Raw genomic sequence first — 17,676 nt, forward strand, 5'->3', positions numbered from 1 at the left:
CATAAAAAATGTGATGTATTTTAAACTTCTTAATATCACTCTTACCCTTTTTATCATTTAATTTTATAAATTTAGGAGCTGGTTAATTTGTTAATAATAATTCTATGCTACCCCCTTTTCATTTGGGAGATCCAACAGGGCTTTAGTAGATTAGTTTCTAATTATCTTGTGGTAAAACTGGTGGGGGAAAGATCATGAGTCCCAAGAGGCACTATTATATTCTTCTTAGGGTTGTGCTCCTGTTTTGTGTCTTGCTTCTCGGAGGGTCTATGCTCTCCCTATTTCCTCTGCTTCTTTCCTTACCCTTGCTTATTCTTCCTGATAATATAACAAGGAAGCAGTGATTTCTAGGGAAGCAGTTATACCAACAAAAGGTCTACTCTCTTTAGGCTCGTGTCTATTTCATAAATACACTATAGAACCTTGAAGTTCTGGACTATGGCTTGTAATCCAATAGTATAAAGCATTATAAAACGAGCATCATGTTAATAACTTACATTAACCCTTTACATCTATTTTAAATATTCACTTTAAAACTATCATTTTAAACTCCTTTAGTGTAGATTGTGGTGTCTACTTATGAATATTAACATATTCTTACCATTCTAACAGATTTCATTCGTATTTTGTTACATACTGTTTAGGATTTGAATCGTAGTATTTGATAAAAATAATATGATGGAGGAAGAATGCGAAGAAATCCTTGCTATTCTCTTAAATTAAGTCTTAGATTATGATAATAAACTAAGGCTGTATTTAGAAAATAACATCATATTAGATAAATTAGTCTGTAATGCAGCCTATGCATTATGATGGAGCAAGGGAAATTATGGAAGAACCTTGATAAGAATAGCATTACAAAATACATAATTAATCACAGTAAGAAATACATATATATTTTTTTCTACTAGTTGGAGCAGAGTATATAAAATCTATTGCTTTACTACAGAAAATGGTACTCTTAATTTGTTATTTTATACTACCTGTCTTCCTTATGGCTTCTACACTTGTAATACACCCATCTGAAGTATAAAGAAACTAGTCAAGAATTTATTTTTCTGAGAGTAAAGATGATCACTATACAGTCAGTCCCAGAGATGAACAGAGTGATACTGTCAATTACAGGGGCAGATTATCACTTGCATTTTAGTGGGGTTGGCCACCCCACCAAAATGCAAGTGATAAGCATCAGTATGGCCTACATATCAGTAGGCCATACTGATATGCAACTGTACATTTAGCTTGGTGAAGACAACAGGAAATCACTTTATTTCTCATTTTCCTTAGCAAGCCTGGTATAGGTTGTTTGTTATTCTTGGGAGTGGTTTGTGACTTATGTCAGGTTGCCTAAAACTATTATAGTTATATTACTTAATTTATATACATATAGGTTGTTAAATTGTAAATTAATACACAAAAATAATCAGTACCTTTAAGAAATAAAAGTTATTTACTTCTTAAATGGGCGTCCAACCACTTCAAAATGGGCAAAACTAACAACTGTGCCATCTACCACACAGATTACATTAAATCTCCAAAAACATCTACTGGAAATATATTTTAAAGGTGCTGTTTTATTTGCTTTTGAAAGATAATCAAATTTATCAAGAAATCAATAAAGAAAAATCTGGTCACAATTTATCCTGCAGCCAGGAGAACCCATATCTATTGAGTAAACATATTATGAAAAAGGACTAAAATTCAAATAAAAATTACACTTAAATTGGTTGGAATATTTAAATTTAATGGATAAAAATCACCAAACACTTTTTTGGTTGGTAGAACAAATCTATAAACAAAATTCAAATTTATTTTACAAAACCTTTCTTAAACTTTATTTTATATTTGCTCCTTAAAATTTTTAGCTAAAATATATCTCGCTGAGTAAATGTAAAAAGAAAACCTTACTTGAAGGGAGGAGATTAGAGTTTCCATTTAAAAAAAAAACTCTCCAACAAAAGTTGTTTCAGATATTAATTTTATCCTTGAAACTTTTCTATGAGTTTTCATGACTGGATAAATCCTAGAAATCTTTTGTTTGGAAATATTATTTATTATAAAAAGTAATCCCTTGAATAAATAATTATAAATCTTATATGACTGAACCTTTATCATAGAAATTGTTTCCAAGCTTAACATCTTGAGTCACCAGATGAAAATACCTTCTTAAACAATGGGTAGGTTACTACTACCTGCAAACATTTTTAAGTTAAGATATAGCATAGTTCTGAATATTGTTACAATTCTACAAACATATCTAAATAAAATTAGTTTTGATGTAAGATTTGCGGACAGATGGAATCACAAATCAAGATAATGGACTAACCTGTTTCAGTTTTTTTGCATAAAATAGAAAATATATGTAATACAAAGATGTAGTGAACGATGTACGGATTAAACAAAATTAAAGGTCATTGAAATATTTTTTTCTAAGTAATGACAGAAAAGAAAGATTTCACACTACCTGTATTTTTCTTGTGGTTTTGTTGCATGTTAAGCACTTCAGATATAAAATATAAATATTAAATATGCTTTCTTGACAGTAATGATGTTTCTTAAATAATCAGTCCCTGATGCAATGGAGAGTGAAGTTGTCACTTGAAGAGCTGAATACTACTCGCATACTGGTGGGCTCAGTATAGCTTATTGTAAAAAAATATTCAGATCAGTGAACTTACCCATAGAAAACTACTTCTTAATTTTTCACAATGTCTATTAATCCTGGCATGGGATGCTTGTTATTCTAGAAAAAAAGTTGTGCTAATTATAGGAATGGCTTGTATCTAATTCTAGATTACTTACAAACATTCAGTTGCACCAACAGAGGCAGACAGTTTATCCAATATTAAACTCTCTTTATTTTTAAACATAAATTACATTTAGAAATTATTTAGACATTAATTAAATAGCAAACTGTAATTAGTTATGTTATCTCACCTGCACCACATAGTCCTGAAGGATGACGACCAGAGTGAAGTGAATCTTTTTTCATTCTTTGTACCAATCGAAGAGCAGTCATAGCAACTTCATGAGTTTTATCTCCAAATTCCAATTTATTTGCATATCTCAGTACATACAAACATGGATCTACAACATAAAAAAACATACAAACATGATACAATACAAACATTATTGAGATACAATGATCTACATATATACAAATATGACATACAAAATGGACAGAGGTTATTATTTATTCTAAATAACAAATTTCTAACACTTTGATAATTCAAAATAATTTAGCACATATAATAAAAATTGAACAAGCAAAGTTAAAGAATTAGTCTATAAAAAAAAATTACAACCTAAAAATCTAATTTAGCGAGAATAAGATATCACTAAAATAGTTTTATAACGAAAGTTTAAAAAAATTATCATCCTATCCCTTACTTTTTGGTATGAGTATATTCAAGTTAGGTCTAGTTTGCTGAATCACTGAAATTTCATTAAAAATGAAACTCTAATGAACTAACAACATAATTTTAATAATATTTAAATATAATAAATAACATTATCTTCAATTTCATTTTTATAGATTTTTTTTGTTTTCAGTCATTTGACTGATTTGATACAGCTCTCCAAGATTCCCTATCTAGTGCCAGTCATTTCATTTCAATAACCCCCACATCCTGCATTCCTAACAATTTGTTTTATTGTTAGCAACATCTGGAACATTCCAGATGTTGCTTGCCAGCACAATTTTTCCCATCTACCTGTACCTCCAATATCAAAGCGACTATTACATGATGCCTTAAGATGTGGCCAATAATTCTGTCTCTTCTTTTAGCTATATTTTTCCAAATGCTTCTTTCTTCATCAATTTGCCGCAACACCTCTTTAGTTGTCACTTTATCCACCCACCTGATTTTTAGCATTCTCCTACAGCACCACATTTCGAAAGCTTCTAATCTTTTCTTCTCAGGAACTCCAATTGTCCAAGTTTCACTTACATGTGAGCTACACTCCAAACATACACTTTCAAAAATGCTTTCCTGATGTTTAAATTAATTTTTAATGTAAGAAAATAATATTTCTGATTGAAACCTTGTTTTGTCTGTGCTACTCAACATTTTGTATTGCTCCTGCTGCATCCATTTTCAGTAATTCTACTTACCATATAACAAAATTCTTCTACATCATAGTCTTTTCTCATCTTATTTTTATATAAACAGAATATTGCTCTTTTCTAACCAATTAATCATGCCACTTTTCCTATCATTTGAATTCAGAAACTTTTCTACAAATGAATTGTGGTATGGTGCATTATTGATAACAACTACTAAGTGGAGGGGAGGGGGGGAGACCAGGAATTAATTTTTCAGATGCACACTTCATGAAATTATTGTTCTGATAATAACTGCTTTCTGAACTTGTTTTTCAAGTTAACATCACATACAGAATGAACCACATTTCTCCTCCAGTGTGGATTATGATTAACTGATCACCTTTATTAATCAGCACTTTTACTTCTGCACCGCTGTCATCCGACCACAATTTTGTCCTTGAATGGGACGTTAAAATTTACGATTCATCCAAATAAGCAATTAAAGAATTTTCTTTTCTGCAACAATTTTTCTAATACTTCCAGGAAAACTGCTAGTGTAGTTCTAGAACCTTTAATTTGAATAATCTTTTGAATTTTTTATGTAATTTATTTAATATAGGCAGTTCATTAAGTTTTAACAAGTTTTAAAGTGAAGTTACCAAATTATGAAATTCGTTAACTTTTCTTCTTGCAACACCCTGATCAAAACTGTCTAATCCACAAACTGTTTTGAAGGTTGTTTATACTTTATCGGAGTGTTTAATGAGCATGAATGCAATTTAAATTTAAAAAGATTCTTCTTTTCTTTTTGGAGTTTTTGAACTTGTAATCTTGAAATTTCACAAGCTGCAGCGGTTCTTTCTTCATATTTTTAAATGCATATTAAATGTTTGTCATCTCCTAATTTTCCTTTTTTATGAAGAAAGCTTCTTTCTTCATGAAATCATATACTATTAACTATTTCACAAGCATGATTACAGAGCTCTTTTTATTTTTAACTATGCTTTTAAATTCTGCCATTGCAAAGAAAAGTTCATTAACAAAAAATGTAAACAACACAACACACGAATTCATTAATGCACACAAAACATTAACTAACATGCTACACATTAGAGAAGCAAACAATTATACCATTTGTAGCAAGGGCATGGCAAGAATTGAACAAAATCAGTTTATTGGAAATGAAAAGTAAACATTACAATTGAATATTAGTCAACAATGCGAAAAAAAATTTGGAGAGTGAGATGTAAACATCATCCAAAAGTCAATAATTCAACTACAGTCAATGAAAGTTTCAATGAAAATGTTCACAAATGAAATACTATTTACAGATAATTTGTAACTAAAATGAAGCTATCAGTCCTTTTTTCTTTCACAAAAGATGAATATTTTATAGTTTGCAGTACAAGTTTAAAACATCAGTACTTCCATATGAGTTTTAATAATTACCTTAGCTAAGAGGCTAAAAAGTGATATGAAACCCTCAAGAAGGGTACGGTTCTACTTCATTTCAAGAAGTTCTAGTTCACTTTAAGAATGGTTAGTAGTTCTATTGATTTAGAATGGTTGGAGGACAAGTGAGGATGTTCCTTTAGGAATTCTGAACCTGTTCACAAGTGGTTTTTTTAGTTTCTCAATGAAAGTCGTTTTTCCAGGATACAGGGATGCAGATCAATGTAGAACGATTAATCACTAAGTGGTGTTTCCTCCTGGTAAAATTACCACAGTATAGTTGACAGATTATGGTATGAAATGGAAACCTGCCACCTGGAGGAAGACTGACATTTTCCTTTGGTTTATGTTGTTAGTCCTTTGCTACAGTTTTCAGTGGGTAGATTGTCATACCTCACTGACCCCTTTTCCTTATGCATAATTTATTATTCTTCAAGTTCAATTCTACAAGTATGGGCCAAGCCCTCTTTAAGTTTATCATGAGGCTATTTTAGTCTGCAAACCTTCTTTTGAAGATGAATCCTTATTACAATCTAATAAGATGTTTCTGGCTTTGTAATTGTCCAGGGACTCTTATTTTCTAATTGGTAGCCACGTAATAATTTCAGCCACTTATGGCTGAAATGTCTATCAAATAAACTTGAGGCTTTTAATTTCATAAAATTTAAAATACTAAATACAACTCTACAGATAAAAATTTATAGTTTTTAGTTTTTAAATTCTACCCACCCAAAAAAGGGAAGAAGAAAATATAATTAATCAGAAATAGATCATTTTCATGAAGATATAAGCAATTAAAACTAAATTATTAAAGTTGTAAAAAAAATTAGGCCTACAAAAATAATACAACTCCCCAGAAAAGCCTTCAATTATTTTTAGAGAGGTTGTCAATTCAAATGGATTTGGTTGAAAGTAGTTATTGGATTATATAGCGAAGCAAGTAAAAAAAAAAAAGACATATTTATTATTTCATATTTTTATAATAACATTTAAATTTTCTAAATGTAAATAACTTTGTGTTACTAGCCACCACTCTTAATATTTAGTTAAATGATTAACATCTTTCAAGAACCCCCGTGCCACCACATAAATTTATTCAGATGCAATTAGATGATCAGCATCTTCATGTTTCATTTAATGTAATTTCACATCAAATGAAAAGATAACTGAGGTAAAATACATTATGTAGATTTATGCATATGAAATTAAAAAAAAAAACAAACAAGAAAAAATCAGTATTCATATTTTTGTTGTTGTAATTTTACCTTGAATTATCATAAATTAGGCCTAAAATGATTAATATAGACAAAAATATTGAATAAAAATGTTAATTTTAACTGATTAAAAATGGTACACACTTTTAAGCAGTAATGAAATTTACACTATATTGTAATATACCCAGACCTTAGCCTAGAAATTTGAGAAGAGAAAATGTTGAAAGGCTACTGTTTAGTTTTTCAAATTAGGTTTTTTGCCATTTTGGTTTCCTTGATAAGATAATATTCTTGCCCAGATATATATTTTTTTTGTGTTCGTGGTATTCTCTTGATGGATAGTTCAAATCTAACCATATGTTATAAAAAAAATAAAATATACAGCATTCATTCTAATGTGATGCAACAGGTCTCAGTCCACTGATGTTTGGGGTGGTGTTGAAATTGTCTCCATCACAGAAAAATAATTTTACGCTAGATAAAATTTCAACTTTCATAGAATTACTATTATACAGTTTAGAAATTGGTTACATATTTTTTCCTTACAGCTTACTGGGGTATTTTATTTCATTTTTTTTTTTAATGAATGCAATCAGAAATAAACTTCAAGTGCTCTTTCTGATATAGACCCAGATACATTCTTACCTGTAATATAGTATTTCTAATCTGTTCTTCTGAATTATGAAAAAGATTTTTTCTTAAGTGAATAGAGAATGATCATTATTAATATTTTTAATTAAATTTTTCCAAACATTTGATCAAAAATTTAATTAAAAACTTGTTAAATGAACTAAACATGATACTAAAATACGAGTAACATTATATTACTTATTTATTTTTTGATTGATGAAATTATACAGAAGCTTTGAAGCTTGTACATGGTATTTTGTAGCATATGAAAAATGCCATTTCTGACTGGGATTTGAATCCGACACCTCTAGATGAAAGGCCGAGATGCTACTCCTCCACCATGAAGATTGACATATATTACTTTATTTAAATAAAAAAAGTAAATATTTTAAAATATTTTTTTTTATCAACTTTGTACATAAAGGAGGCTCTCAATTTTAACTGGATGTACTTTTTCTTACTTTTATTCTAAGTTCAATTCTTATAGTATTTTTATTAAAAGGGATTAATTTTGATTATTATTTTATTTCCTGGCATACAATTGTATTTTACGCTGCACAGTATAATACACATGAAAAGGTATGCTAAATGAATCAAATTTTACATGTCACCTTTTTTCTGATCTTGTCGTTTCATTACCCACTCTAACCAAAAAACACAATTTTAGAATTGAAAAATTCCAAAGGATGTATGTACATATATATGTATTTTGTCTGTCTGCTAAGATATTCTCTGATGAATTATTCAAATCTCCATAAGTAGGGTGGGAGCAAAAATATGATGTTTTTATTTCTAGCCTGTCACATTCTTGTACTAATTAGATTATTCAGTTACATTTTATGTCATTTCAGTTATTTATTCAGACAATTTCATTAGAAAGAAGATATCAAGACTATATTTTTTTTTATCAGTTATCATTTTGCTTGATATCTTCTGAACGGCTTAACCGATTTAAAAAAAAATGTATGATTGATTATTTTTGATCACTAATACCATTTAATTTTGGTTGTTAATTGTAACCAAAATGAAACCATGTTTATTTAACTTTCTCAACATTTTATTCAAAGAATAATTTTTTTATGTACCTCTTAGAAAGCTAAACACTTTAGAAACACTTTGAAATTTTACATTTTTCATAATCAAAAGGGTACGTACTACACCATACATGTAAGGAAAGATTCATAACTTGTATACATTTTTTCAACAGTCCTTGGTGATTTTTTTTTGACCAGATGCATGTACAGTAGAGTTCTCTTTTCTTATTAAGAAATATTCAGTTATTGCCTCCTCCTGTTCCACAGTAACTAAATCTTCTTCAATTTCTGATTCCAATATTCTGCTAAGAAATTTATTATGTTCAACATTTATCATTTTTGACACTGTTGACAGTACATAACTTTTCCGGCTCAAACAGAGAAAGTTATGGAACTCTTAGTTGTTTTTTTTATTATTTTGCATAATCAGCTAAATTATAAGTTTTTTGTCATTAAATTGTATCACAGATGTTCTAAAATAAAAAATTAAACTGTCTACAAACTGAAAATATTTTTAATTTTATTTTTATTATCAATGCTTAGATTTTGATATCATAATGATTCATATAAACAATTTTGATATAATGGACAATTGTTAATTTTGATATAATATATCATATAATATATTGTTAATATTTTGATATAAACAATTATTAATAATGGACAAAACAATTTTGATATTTGAAATCTTTTTTGTATAATTTCTGGGCTTTCTGGTTTTTTCCCCTACTCATATTTTAAACAGAAATAATAAAAAATAACAAACTTAAAAAACAGACTTTTTTAAAAGCCACCAAAAAATGAAAAAATAAATAATACTTTTTCAATTCTTTAAATGTAATTTTAAAAATGGTTCTAAATTAATATGAAGTTTATTATTAATATATTGCAATTTGGCACCTACTTCAATATCATAATTTAAATTGATTTTTACTTATTTAAACTTTTTAAGGAATTTTTTAAAATTAATTTTAATAGTTTTAAATTTTTTTTTCTCCATTAATATTTAAGAGTATAAACAGTATTAAATATCTTTAATGCCATAAACAGTAGCTACATAAAGCCAAGACAGCACTAGAGAGGTATATTTAACTAAATCAAGAGTTATGCGTAACCAGTTATTTCCTCATAAGAAAGATAATAATTTGTGCATAGTCAGTCAAACGTCAAAGTATATACAATAAAATTTACTTAAAATATGTATCCACATCCTAAACAAGTGCCTGCACTGTAATGATTGTAGGCGACCGAAGATTAATCATTAATCATCCCAAGAAATTACACAGAAAATCGCAAACATAACAAGCACAACATGCTAAACTTATTGGATGGGGGAGGGGGGGGGGGAGGGCGGTTGTGAGTAGTGAAATGGTTCCCTGTTGTCTTTTTCACTTACCCAAATGTACACTGACATGTCAATACATCCCACTGAAATGTAAGTGATACTTTGCCCGGAAAGTGACATTCACATAGAAATTGGTTGTGTTGAAAACATCATTACTCTCGGAGAAAGCAATTATAACTAGTGCCTCTTATATCTTGGTTGATTTTCATGAATTACATCTATAATAGACAGGGACAGGTATGTAAACTAATGAACCTCTTCCTGTATTGAAAAAATATGTTTTATTCAACGTTTTAAATCAGCGAGGAAACTTAAAATTCATTAACAAATAAAAAAGGTTGTGATTATTGGCAATGAATTATAGTGATAATAAGAAGTAAATCATATGGCAACAATATCAATCGTACGTGTTGCAATGAACTGTTCTGAAACAGTCAGTGTCCTCATTTCTAGACCACAAGAGAATTCTACTACTACGGTCTTGTACAAAACACATATAGATGGTTGGAGGGAGTGGGAGAGGAAAAAAATGAGAGAGAGAGAGAGAGAGAGAGAGAGAAAGTGACTAAGAATAGTTAAATGTCTGGTTTGTGTATTGCTCAATAGGGTTATGGGCCAATATGACTTAGTAACAATCAACACTAATGCAATACAGAAAGGCAGACGTACAACATACAACTTTACATTCATTCAACACGTTCCAATCTTAACTCAGCGCGGCGTTGTGACTTCATTAAAACACAATAGGGACGACAAAAAACCAATATACAAAACAATCACGAGCTTTAAATTTGCTAATATTATTGAATTATGAGTACAAGGAACTTGAATTATAAGTACATTTCTTTGATCACCACTTAAGTTAAATAATAACCGGCCAGCTAACTGAAACACTCTACTACCGTTAAGGGACATCTAAAAAATGGAGCGGTATTTAATTATTATCTAAGACAACATAAAATATCAGCAATATTTCCATTATGTTGAACAATAAAGTATATATGTAAAATTCGCGTTAACCGGTTCCTCCCACTCCCGAACAGTATCCTTAAAAAAATTTAGTCGACAATCACAAGACAAGGAAACATAATATACACCAAACGTTACAGTATTTTTTTTTTTTTTTTTAATTAGGTAGTAAAATTACAAAGGATGCACAAAGTAAGGTAAATAATAAATGCAGGCTGGCGCAAACAAGATGAACTTTCATAAGTAAAAAATAAATTTATTAGTATCAAATAAATCTACAAATTAGGAAGATATTTATAAAATATTTACATGGAATATAGTGGCTTTATGGACAGCAGAAAGAAAGAAAAAAATAATAAAAGAAGTTTGAAATGAAGTCGCCTTAAGACAAATATAAGAGGAGAGAAATTTGAGAAAGAATCTTAAAAAGAAACTAGATGGGTAGGCCATACAATAAAACATCTCGATTTGGCTAATTCGATAACAGACAGAGAAGGAAAAGACTATAAAGAAAGAACATCCGACTGTAAACGGATTTCTTCGCTCACATTCGACCATACATAAATTAAAAGGAAATAGGGCTGAAATAGGGCTGACGAGTAAAACCACCCGCTGGCGTATCGTTATTTGAGAAATAAATCATCCGTAACGATGAGATCAAAACTTTACTTTACTTGAAAAGTAAATGAATAAAGACTGTAACATTTATGTGTTATTTTTACAAATGAATTTAGAAAATTTTTTTAAATAATTAATATTAAGTAAGTTTCAAATTAAATTTTAATATTATCAAACTGTTAAAAAAACGTCAAACTAATGCGTTAAAAAAACTAGAAATTACAAGCAACATTATGTTATTGCCGGTAACAAAAATGTATACATACGCCTTGAAATTACAATGATATAAACAAAAATTATAGGTAGATAATTTTATCAGCTTTAACTGGTTTTTTTATTTCTCTATAGATTTTGAGGTCTGAAAATCTAAAAATTCTAAAATCTTGGGCTAAAAAAGTTTTGTATGTATACGAGTTGGCGCCTATTTGACTTTTATCTAAGTAATGGTTTAACTTACAATTAAGAAATTTGATTTAATAGCTTGCATAAAAGCAGGCGAATTGATTTTATAAATAAAAAAATAAAAAATGGTCGAGATCGAAGAAGATACTGATAAAATGTACTAAAACTTATTTGTCAAATGCGATTGTTTTGTTTTTTCATAAAAAAGGTTAATACCATTTCATCGGGAAGATATAGAAAATATTACCAACATTAAATAAACTGTATTAAACAAATAAATCCGACTTCAAAAACATACAAAAAAAATAAATAAATAAAATAATTGTCTCTAATCCTCTTTAATTGTGCGTTAGAAAAATCAATCAGAGAATGGAACAAAAGGTTAGAAGAACTACAAAATCATAGGAATGTAAAGGTAGTAACTAAAGGAAAATTTATCCCCGTAAACATTTTTGGGTTTGTAAAACATTTAGTAATTTTGGCTAAAAATGAAGAAGAAGCAAGAATAAAAATCAAAGAATTAGAAAAATGTGCGAATAAAATAGGTTTACAGATCTCCTTTGAAAAGACAGAATAGGTTTCCAACAGTAAAAGTAATAGAAACAAAATAATCAGTCTCAGAAAATAAAATAATTAAAAGAACAAATAAATTTATATATCTGAGAGAAGTAATAACACCAAATGTCTTGGAAAAAGAAGGAATTAAAACTAGAGTAAGAAAAATGCAAAAGGCTTTTCATTCAACAAAGACTTTTATAAGAAAAAAATCTTTTCAAAAAATTCTAATATTAAACATTACAGAACAGTCATTTTACTAGAAACTCTAAACAGAGCAGAATGTTTACAAAGTTTTTCAAAAATTAACGTAATTAAAATTGAGAAGAAAATATTAAGAAAAATTCACGGCCTTAAAATCGTCATCGGAGAATATAGGATTAAAAAGCTCAGAAGAAATTTGGAAATAATAGAAACTATAATAAGAAACAGAAGACTTAAATTTGAAGGACATCTATGAAGAATGGATGAAACAGACTAACTAAGCGGTTATTTACGTACTTTAAAAACAGAGAAACAAAAATTGCATGGTTTAAAGAAGTTGACAAGGATTTAAAAATATTGAATACCTCAGAAGAAATAACTGAAAATAGAAATACATTTAGAAAAGAAATAGATGAGTCTAAATTTCCAGAAAAGCCAAAAAATAAAAATAAAAATATAAAATAGAGTAAAGAGAGAAGAGAAAAACACAGGTAAAGAATGAAACGATTTTGGAAAAGGAGAAAGAAGTCTAAACCTGTGAACCGTGATCCGTAGGTGGTCCAATCGAAAGAAAGCCGCGTTCTGTGGCGCGAGTGGTAGCGTCTCGGCCTTTCATCCGGAGGTCCCGGGTTCGAATTCCGGTCAGACGTGGCATTTTAACAAGCTGTTAAGTCATTCATCTCATCCTCTGAAGCAATATCTAACGATGATTCCGGAGGTTAAAAAAAAAAAAAAAAATCGAAAAATAATATAACTCAATGTCTTTCAGTTTCAACTCCTGAAACTGCAACCAAATAAATTCACTAACTCTAAATTAATTATTAACTCTTAATTTGGGTCATTTTTAAAAGTTAAAATTTACAGATTTGAAGTCTATCATATTAAAAAAAAAAAAAAAAAAAAAAACACTTAATTTAAACATTTTAATTTTATTTCTATTTAAAATATAGAAATATTTGTACGCCTACAAAACACCCCACCTGTATGAGATAAAGCCATTGGAAATATTCAAAAGAAAAACCAACCTCCTGATTAAAAAAAGAGTTTAACTGTTTAACCAGCATGAGAATATGAGTGTTTAGGGGGGCTCCCGATCATGTGGGGGTCGCCTGGATGCGGTGAACCCGCGGCCACTCCGATGCTCAGAGCAGGAAGGTAAGCTCCGCTTTCTAGAGCTAATTAAAAAAAAAAAAAAACTTGAAGTACTCCTGGGTACGAAGGTTATGTTCCCGCCCGGGGGACTTATAGATTCCAGGCGAACCAAAAAAGAGCTCTGGCTTACTGTGGTTAATATGGCTTAGTCCATATGGAGATGCTCCGGACAGAAGAAGAAGCAAGAAAGCAGACGGGCGCCTGAGAGCTCTGATGCGGAAGACAGGGCTGAGGGTGTGTCCAGGGGGCCTCCCGAACCTATGGGGATCGCCTGGATGCAATGAACCCGTGGTCACTCTGATGCCCGGTACAGAAGGTAAGCTCCTTTAAGTAATGCCACATAACAGTTTCCAGAAAGGGGAAGGACTATCAGAGGTGGAGGGGTTTAGTCAGTAGGGCGCAGGCACACATAGCACGTACTCAATAACATCTTGCGGAACCTGTTAGCGAGTCCGACACATTGTACGTAAATGGTACTGCTCCTCTCTATAGAAAAAGCATGAGATAAGGCAATCTGAAATAAGATAATAAATAATACTTCTTTACTCTAAATTTTACAAATAGTTTTCTTGAAGTTTCCCGTGAAGCTGTATATATCATTATGTTAAAACAGCCCAGCAGTATGATAACGTTGGTAAGTAATAATAACGTCAAGAAAAAAAATCGCCTAGATAGTAATTTTAGTAAAAAAAAATTCCGCTGATTTCATGAGCAACAATCATAATTACAGGACATTAAGAGAGGAGATTTATAAACATAATATTCACTGAAATTTTTACATTTGGTGAGTAACGCTTGAATACAGAAAACAAATTAGTAAAACCTTTAACTATTAAAAATACAAATTATAAAAGTATATTAACCACTAAAGCGGGGTTTAAACTCGAGAAACCAGTAGTACACTTGAATTAGATTTTTTTATTTTATAGTTAGATAAAATTTTGCGCGTCCTAACGTTACGTTAGGACGGAAAATCATTAAATAAAGATTAGATAACGTTTTGCGAACACGCCTCTATTCATTAATTTACATGAAAAAAAAAAGAAATCAAACTACATTACGATATATAAATTTCCTACCTTGCGACTATTTATGCAACTGGGTTATTCCTTAAATGCATTTCCAAAAGCGAAAGCGTTTTCATACAAATTTTTAGTAAATGACAGGTTATGATTAACCTACAAAATTGAATTTAATGTAATTACATACATAATTTGGATACAGGTATTTACTAACCGACCAACCAGCCTGCTTTTGGAATCGAAATACAAAATGGCGTTCAAAATTCTATACAAGATAATCTCGATTTGGATTTCCTTTCTTAAATGGAAAAATAAAATATTTTATGAAAAACATGAATTTGAATCCGCAACTTCACATGAGAAAGGTTGAGGTCGGTTGCAGTTGAAAAAATAAAATAACTATTGTTAAAAAATAATAGGTTTTGTAAAAAATCAACAAATCATATGAATTTTTAGTAATTACGTTTCGTAACTTTGATGTGAATGCTACTTATTTTAACTAACCGGCTAGCTAACAGCATTTTGAATCGACAGACTAGATCTCTTATTTAATTTTCTTTATATTTTATTCCCTAGCTAAATTTACATGAAAATTTATATATATATGTATTTTTTTTTTGGTATGAGGTGTAATAGAATGCACGAAATATATTAAGTTGGATTAGATTTTCTCAGCCACCTGCAGATCATTACATTCAAAATGATTCGGAAATGGACTCATACCACATTTAGAGATGGCGATGTGACGGTCAGGGTCGATGTTATTGCAGGTATAACGGAGACCCTTCTGTTGTCCACATGCTCCCCGCGATGGCAAGCATTAGCGAAGGTGCCTATGTATATCGGTACATGGGAGCCCAGAAAGCTTCAGTGAGTAGGGGCCTGAAGTCAGTGTAGAGATTGCGCATCCGCTTTCTGTAAGGACATATGCCGGTTCCACCGGAGTACCGGATCGGACCTCCAAGGTTAGTAGCTCTGGAGGTGAAGGTGTACCCCGGCGGCTAGCCTTGCTGCAAAAGTGATCAGCTTTAATGCAACATCTTGAAGAAGTCAACGTGGCAGAGGGTGCACGAAAACACCCTCGTTCGCCAGAAGCGAAGAGGAAATGTAATAAAGAGACTGACAGAATTAGGAAAGATTTTCGGAAAGCTTTGTTGAGTAGCAATGCGCCCAGACCGAGACATCTAGTGATTACGAGAGACAATGGAAACTTCCAGAAAGCCAGCTCATTGTTAATCGCTTGAAAAATTACAAACTGTGCTGGTGGTCCTGTCAAGGAGATTCGCAAGACTTTTAATGATTTGTACATTGAAACTATAAACGACAGTCAAAGTCAAAATGTTAAATCTTAGAAGAATAACGGTGAGTTCCTAGTGTCTGTACAGTCTCATAGTACGCTTAACTCATAGAAAGGATTTGCGGTGATCTTCTTAATTACACCGAAGAAGAAACAGTGGAGGAAATGTTGAGTCAAGGAGTGATTCGATGCCACAGGTTAACCTTCAGGAGAAACGGTGAGGTTCTTCCTTCAGCGTCGCATGTGTTGACCTTCAATAGACCTAATCTGCCTGAAAACGTATGTGTTGGCATAAATTGTCTAGATGCCGCAACTTATGCGATGTTTTAAGTGCCAACGCTTCGGACACACTGCGGTCAGATGTGAAAAGCAAGAAATCTGCGTCTGTGGAATAAAAACTTATGAAGGCGATCCGAGTAAAGATCCTCCAGTTTGCATTAACTGCAAAGGAAACCACAACTACTGTTCAAGAAACTGCCCGGTGTATAAACTGAAAACGGCCATTCAGGAAACTAAAACGCTGCAAAAGATAAGTTACCTGAAGCGATGAAAACTGTTAGTAGTAGAACACCTCGAATGACAACGACTTATGCAGAAGCAGCTACTGTCCCATCGTCATCCAAAGTTAACGTGGAGTAGTTGCTACTATGATAGAGAAAATCATTGACACTAAGACCGAATCTAGTCAGCAAAAGCAACCAATTACACCCAAAGATTTGATGTCCAATGATGGACATCCTTGACACTAGGATCGAATCTTCTCAAAGAAAAGAAGCAGCAAAACCCGCAATGAGGCAACCATAAGTAATCGATGTTGTGCGTAAGGATATGGAGACATCTAAAAAAACCAAAAACATCATTCCTTCGACCAGTCATAAGTCGAAGAAGGATGTGGAAATGGTGCAGAAAAAGTCTGAGATCGATGCAGGTGCAAGTAACATAAGAGAAAGAACCGAATACAGGCGCAATACACCTGTGGATCCTCCAAAAGCCTAAAGGGTTTCTAAGGAGAGGGTGAGTACTTCAGCCGCCCCAAATATACCACTGGAGATGAGATCGAATTTGGGTTCAGTAACAGCCATGCTGACCGCTCCATCTAAGTTATCATCACCTGATGTTAGCTGCAGAGCATCGTTGATATCTGAAAGTGACGAAGATGCCATGTCCGAGGCCTCATACACATTGTCATTAGAAGTAGAAGCCGTAACGAGGATGGAAAAAAGATGTAAGAATAGATGGCCGAAAGGAAAGCCTAGGCGGTAAATAAATGTGATATGTTCAAGAATCAAGATTCTTAGTATTTTTGTATTTGCTTGTCTTTGTTATCAAGAATAAATTAACAGTCTCAGTTTCATTGGAAGTGTGAAAGAATTAAGTCTTATTTTCTTCTTTTTTTTTTTTTGAAGTGGAAAGGGCTAATGAAAAACGTAGTCGATATCCCTTTTTTTCCTATTTCCTGTTTAGCCTCCGGTAATTACCGTTCAGATATTACTTCAGAGGATGAATGAGGATGATAAGTATGAGTGTAAATGAAGTATAGTCTTGTACAATCTCAGTTCGATCATTCCTTAAATGTGCAGTTAATTGAAACCCAACCACCAAAGAACACCGGTATCCACGATCGAGTATTCAAATCCGTATAAAAGAAACTACCTTTACTAGGACTTGAATGCTGGAACTCTCGACTTCCAAATCACCTGATTTGGAAAGACGCGTTCATCAGTAGACCAACCCGGT

The 17,676-nt window shown here is 31.4% G+C and overlaps 1 protein-coding gene across 1 annotated transcript in view; it reads right to left on the reverse strand.

The window, feature by feature from the left end:
* The window catches only part of Brf (Brf RNA polymerase III subunit), a 195,889-nt gene that overhangs the window by 27,853 nt on the left and 150,360 nt on the right, over positions 1-17,676 (reverse strand). The window contains exon 6 of the mRNA XM_075366757.1: positions 2,938-3,087. Within this exon, the coding sequence (XP_075222872.1) occupies positions 2,938-3,087 (150 nt within the window). The remainder of the gene's footprint in view (positions 1-2,937; positions 3,088-17,676) is intronic.

The sequence above is a fragment of the Lycorma delicatula genome, chromosome 5 (genome assembly GCF_047948215.1).
Source record: "Lycorma delicatula isolate Av1 chromosome 5, ASM4794821v1, whole genome shotgun sequence".
NCBI lineage: Eukaryota > Metazoa > Arthropoda > Insecta > Hemiptera > Fulgoridae > Lycorma > Lycorma delicatula.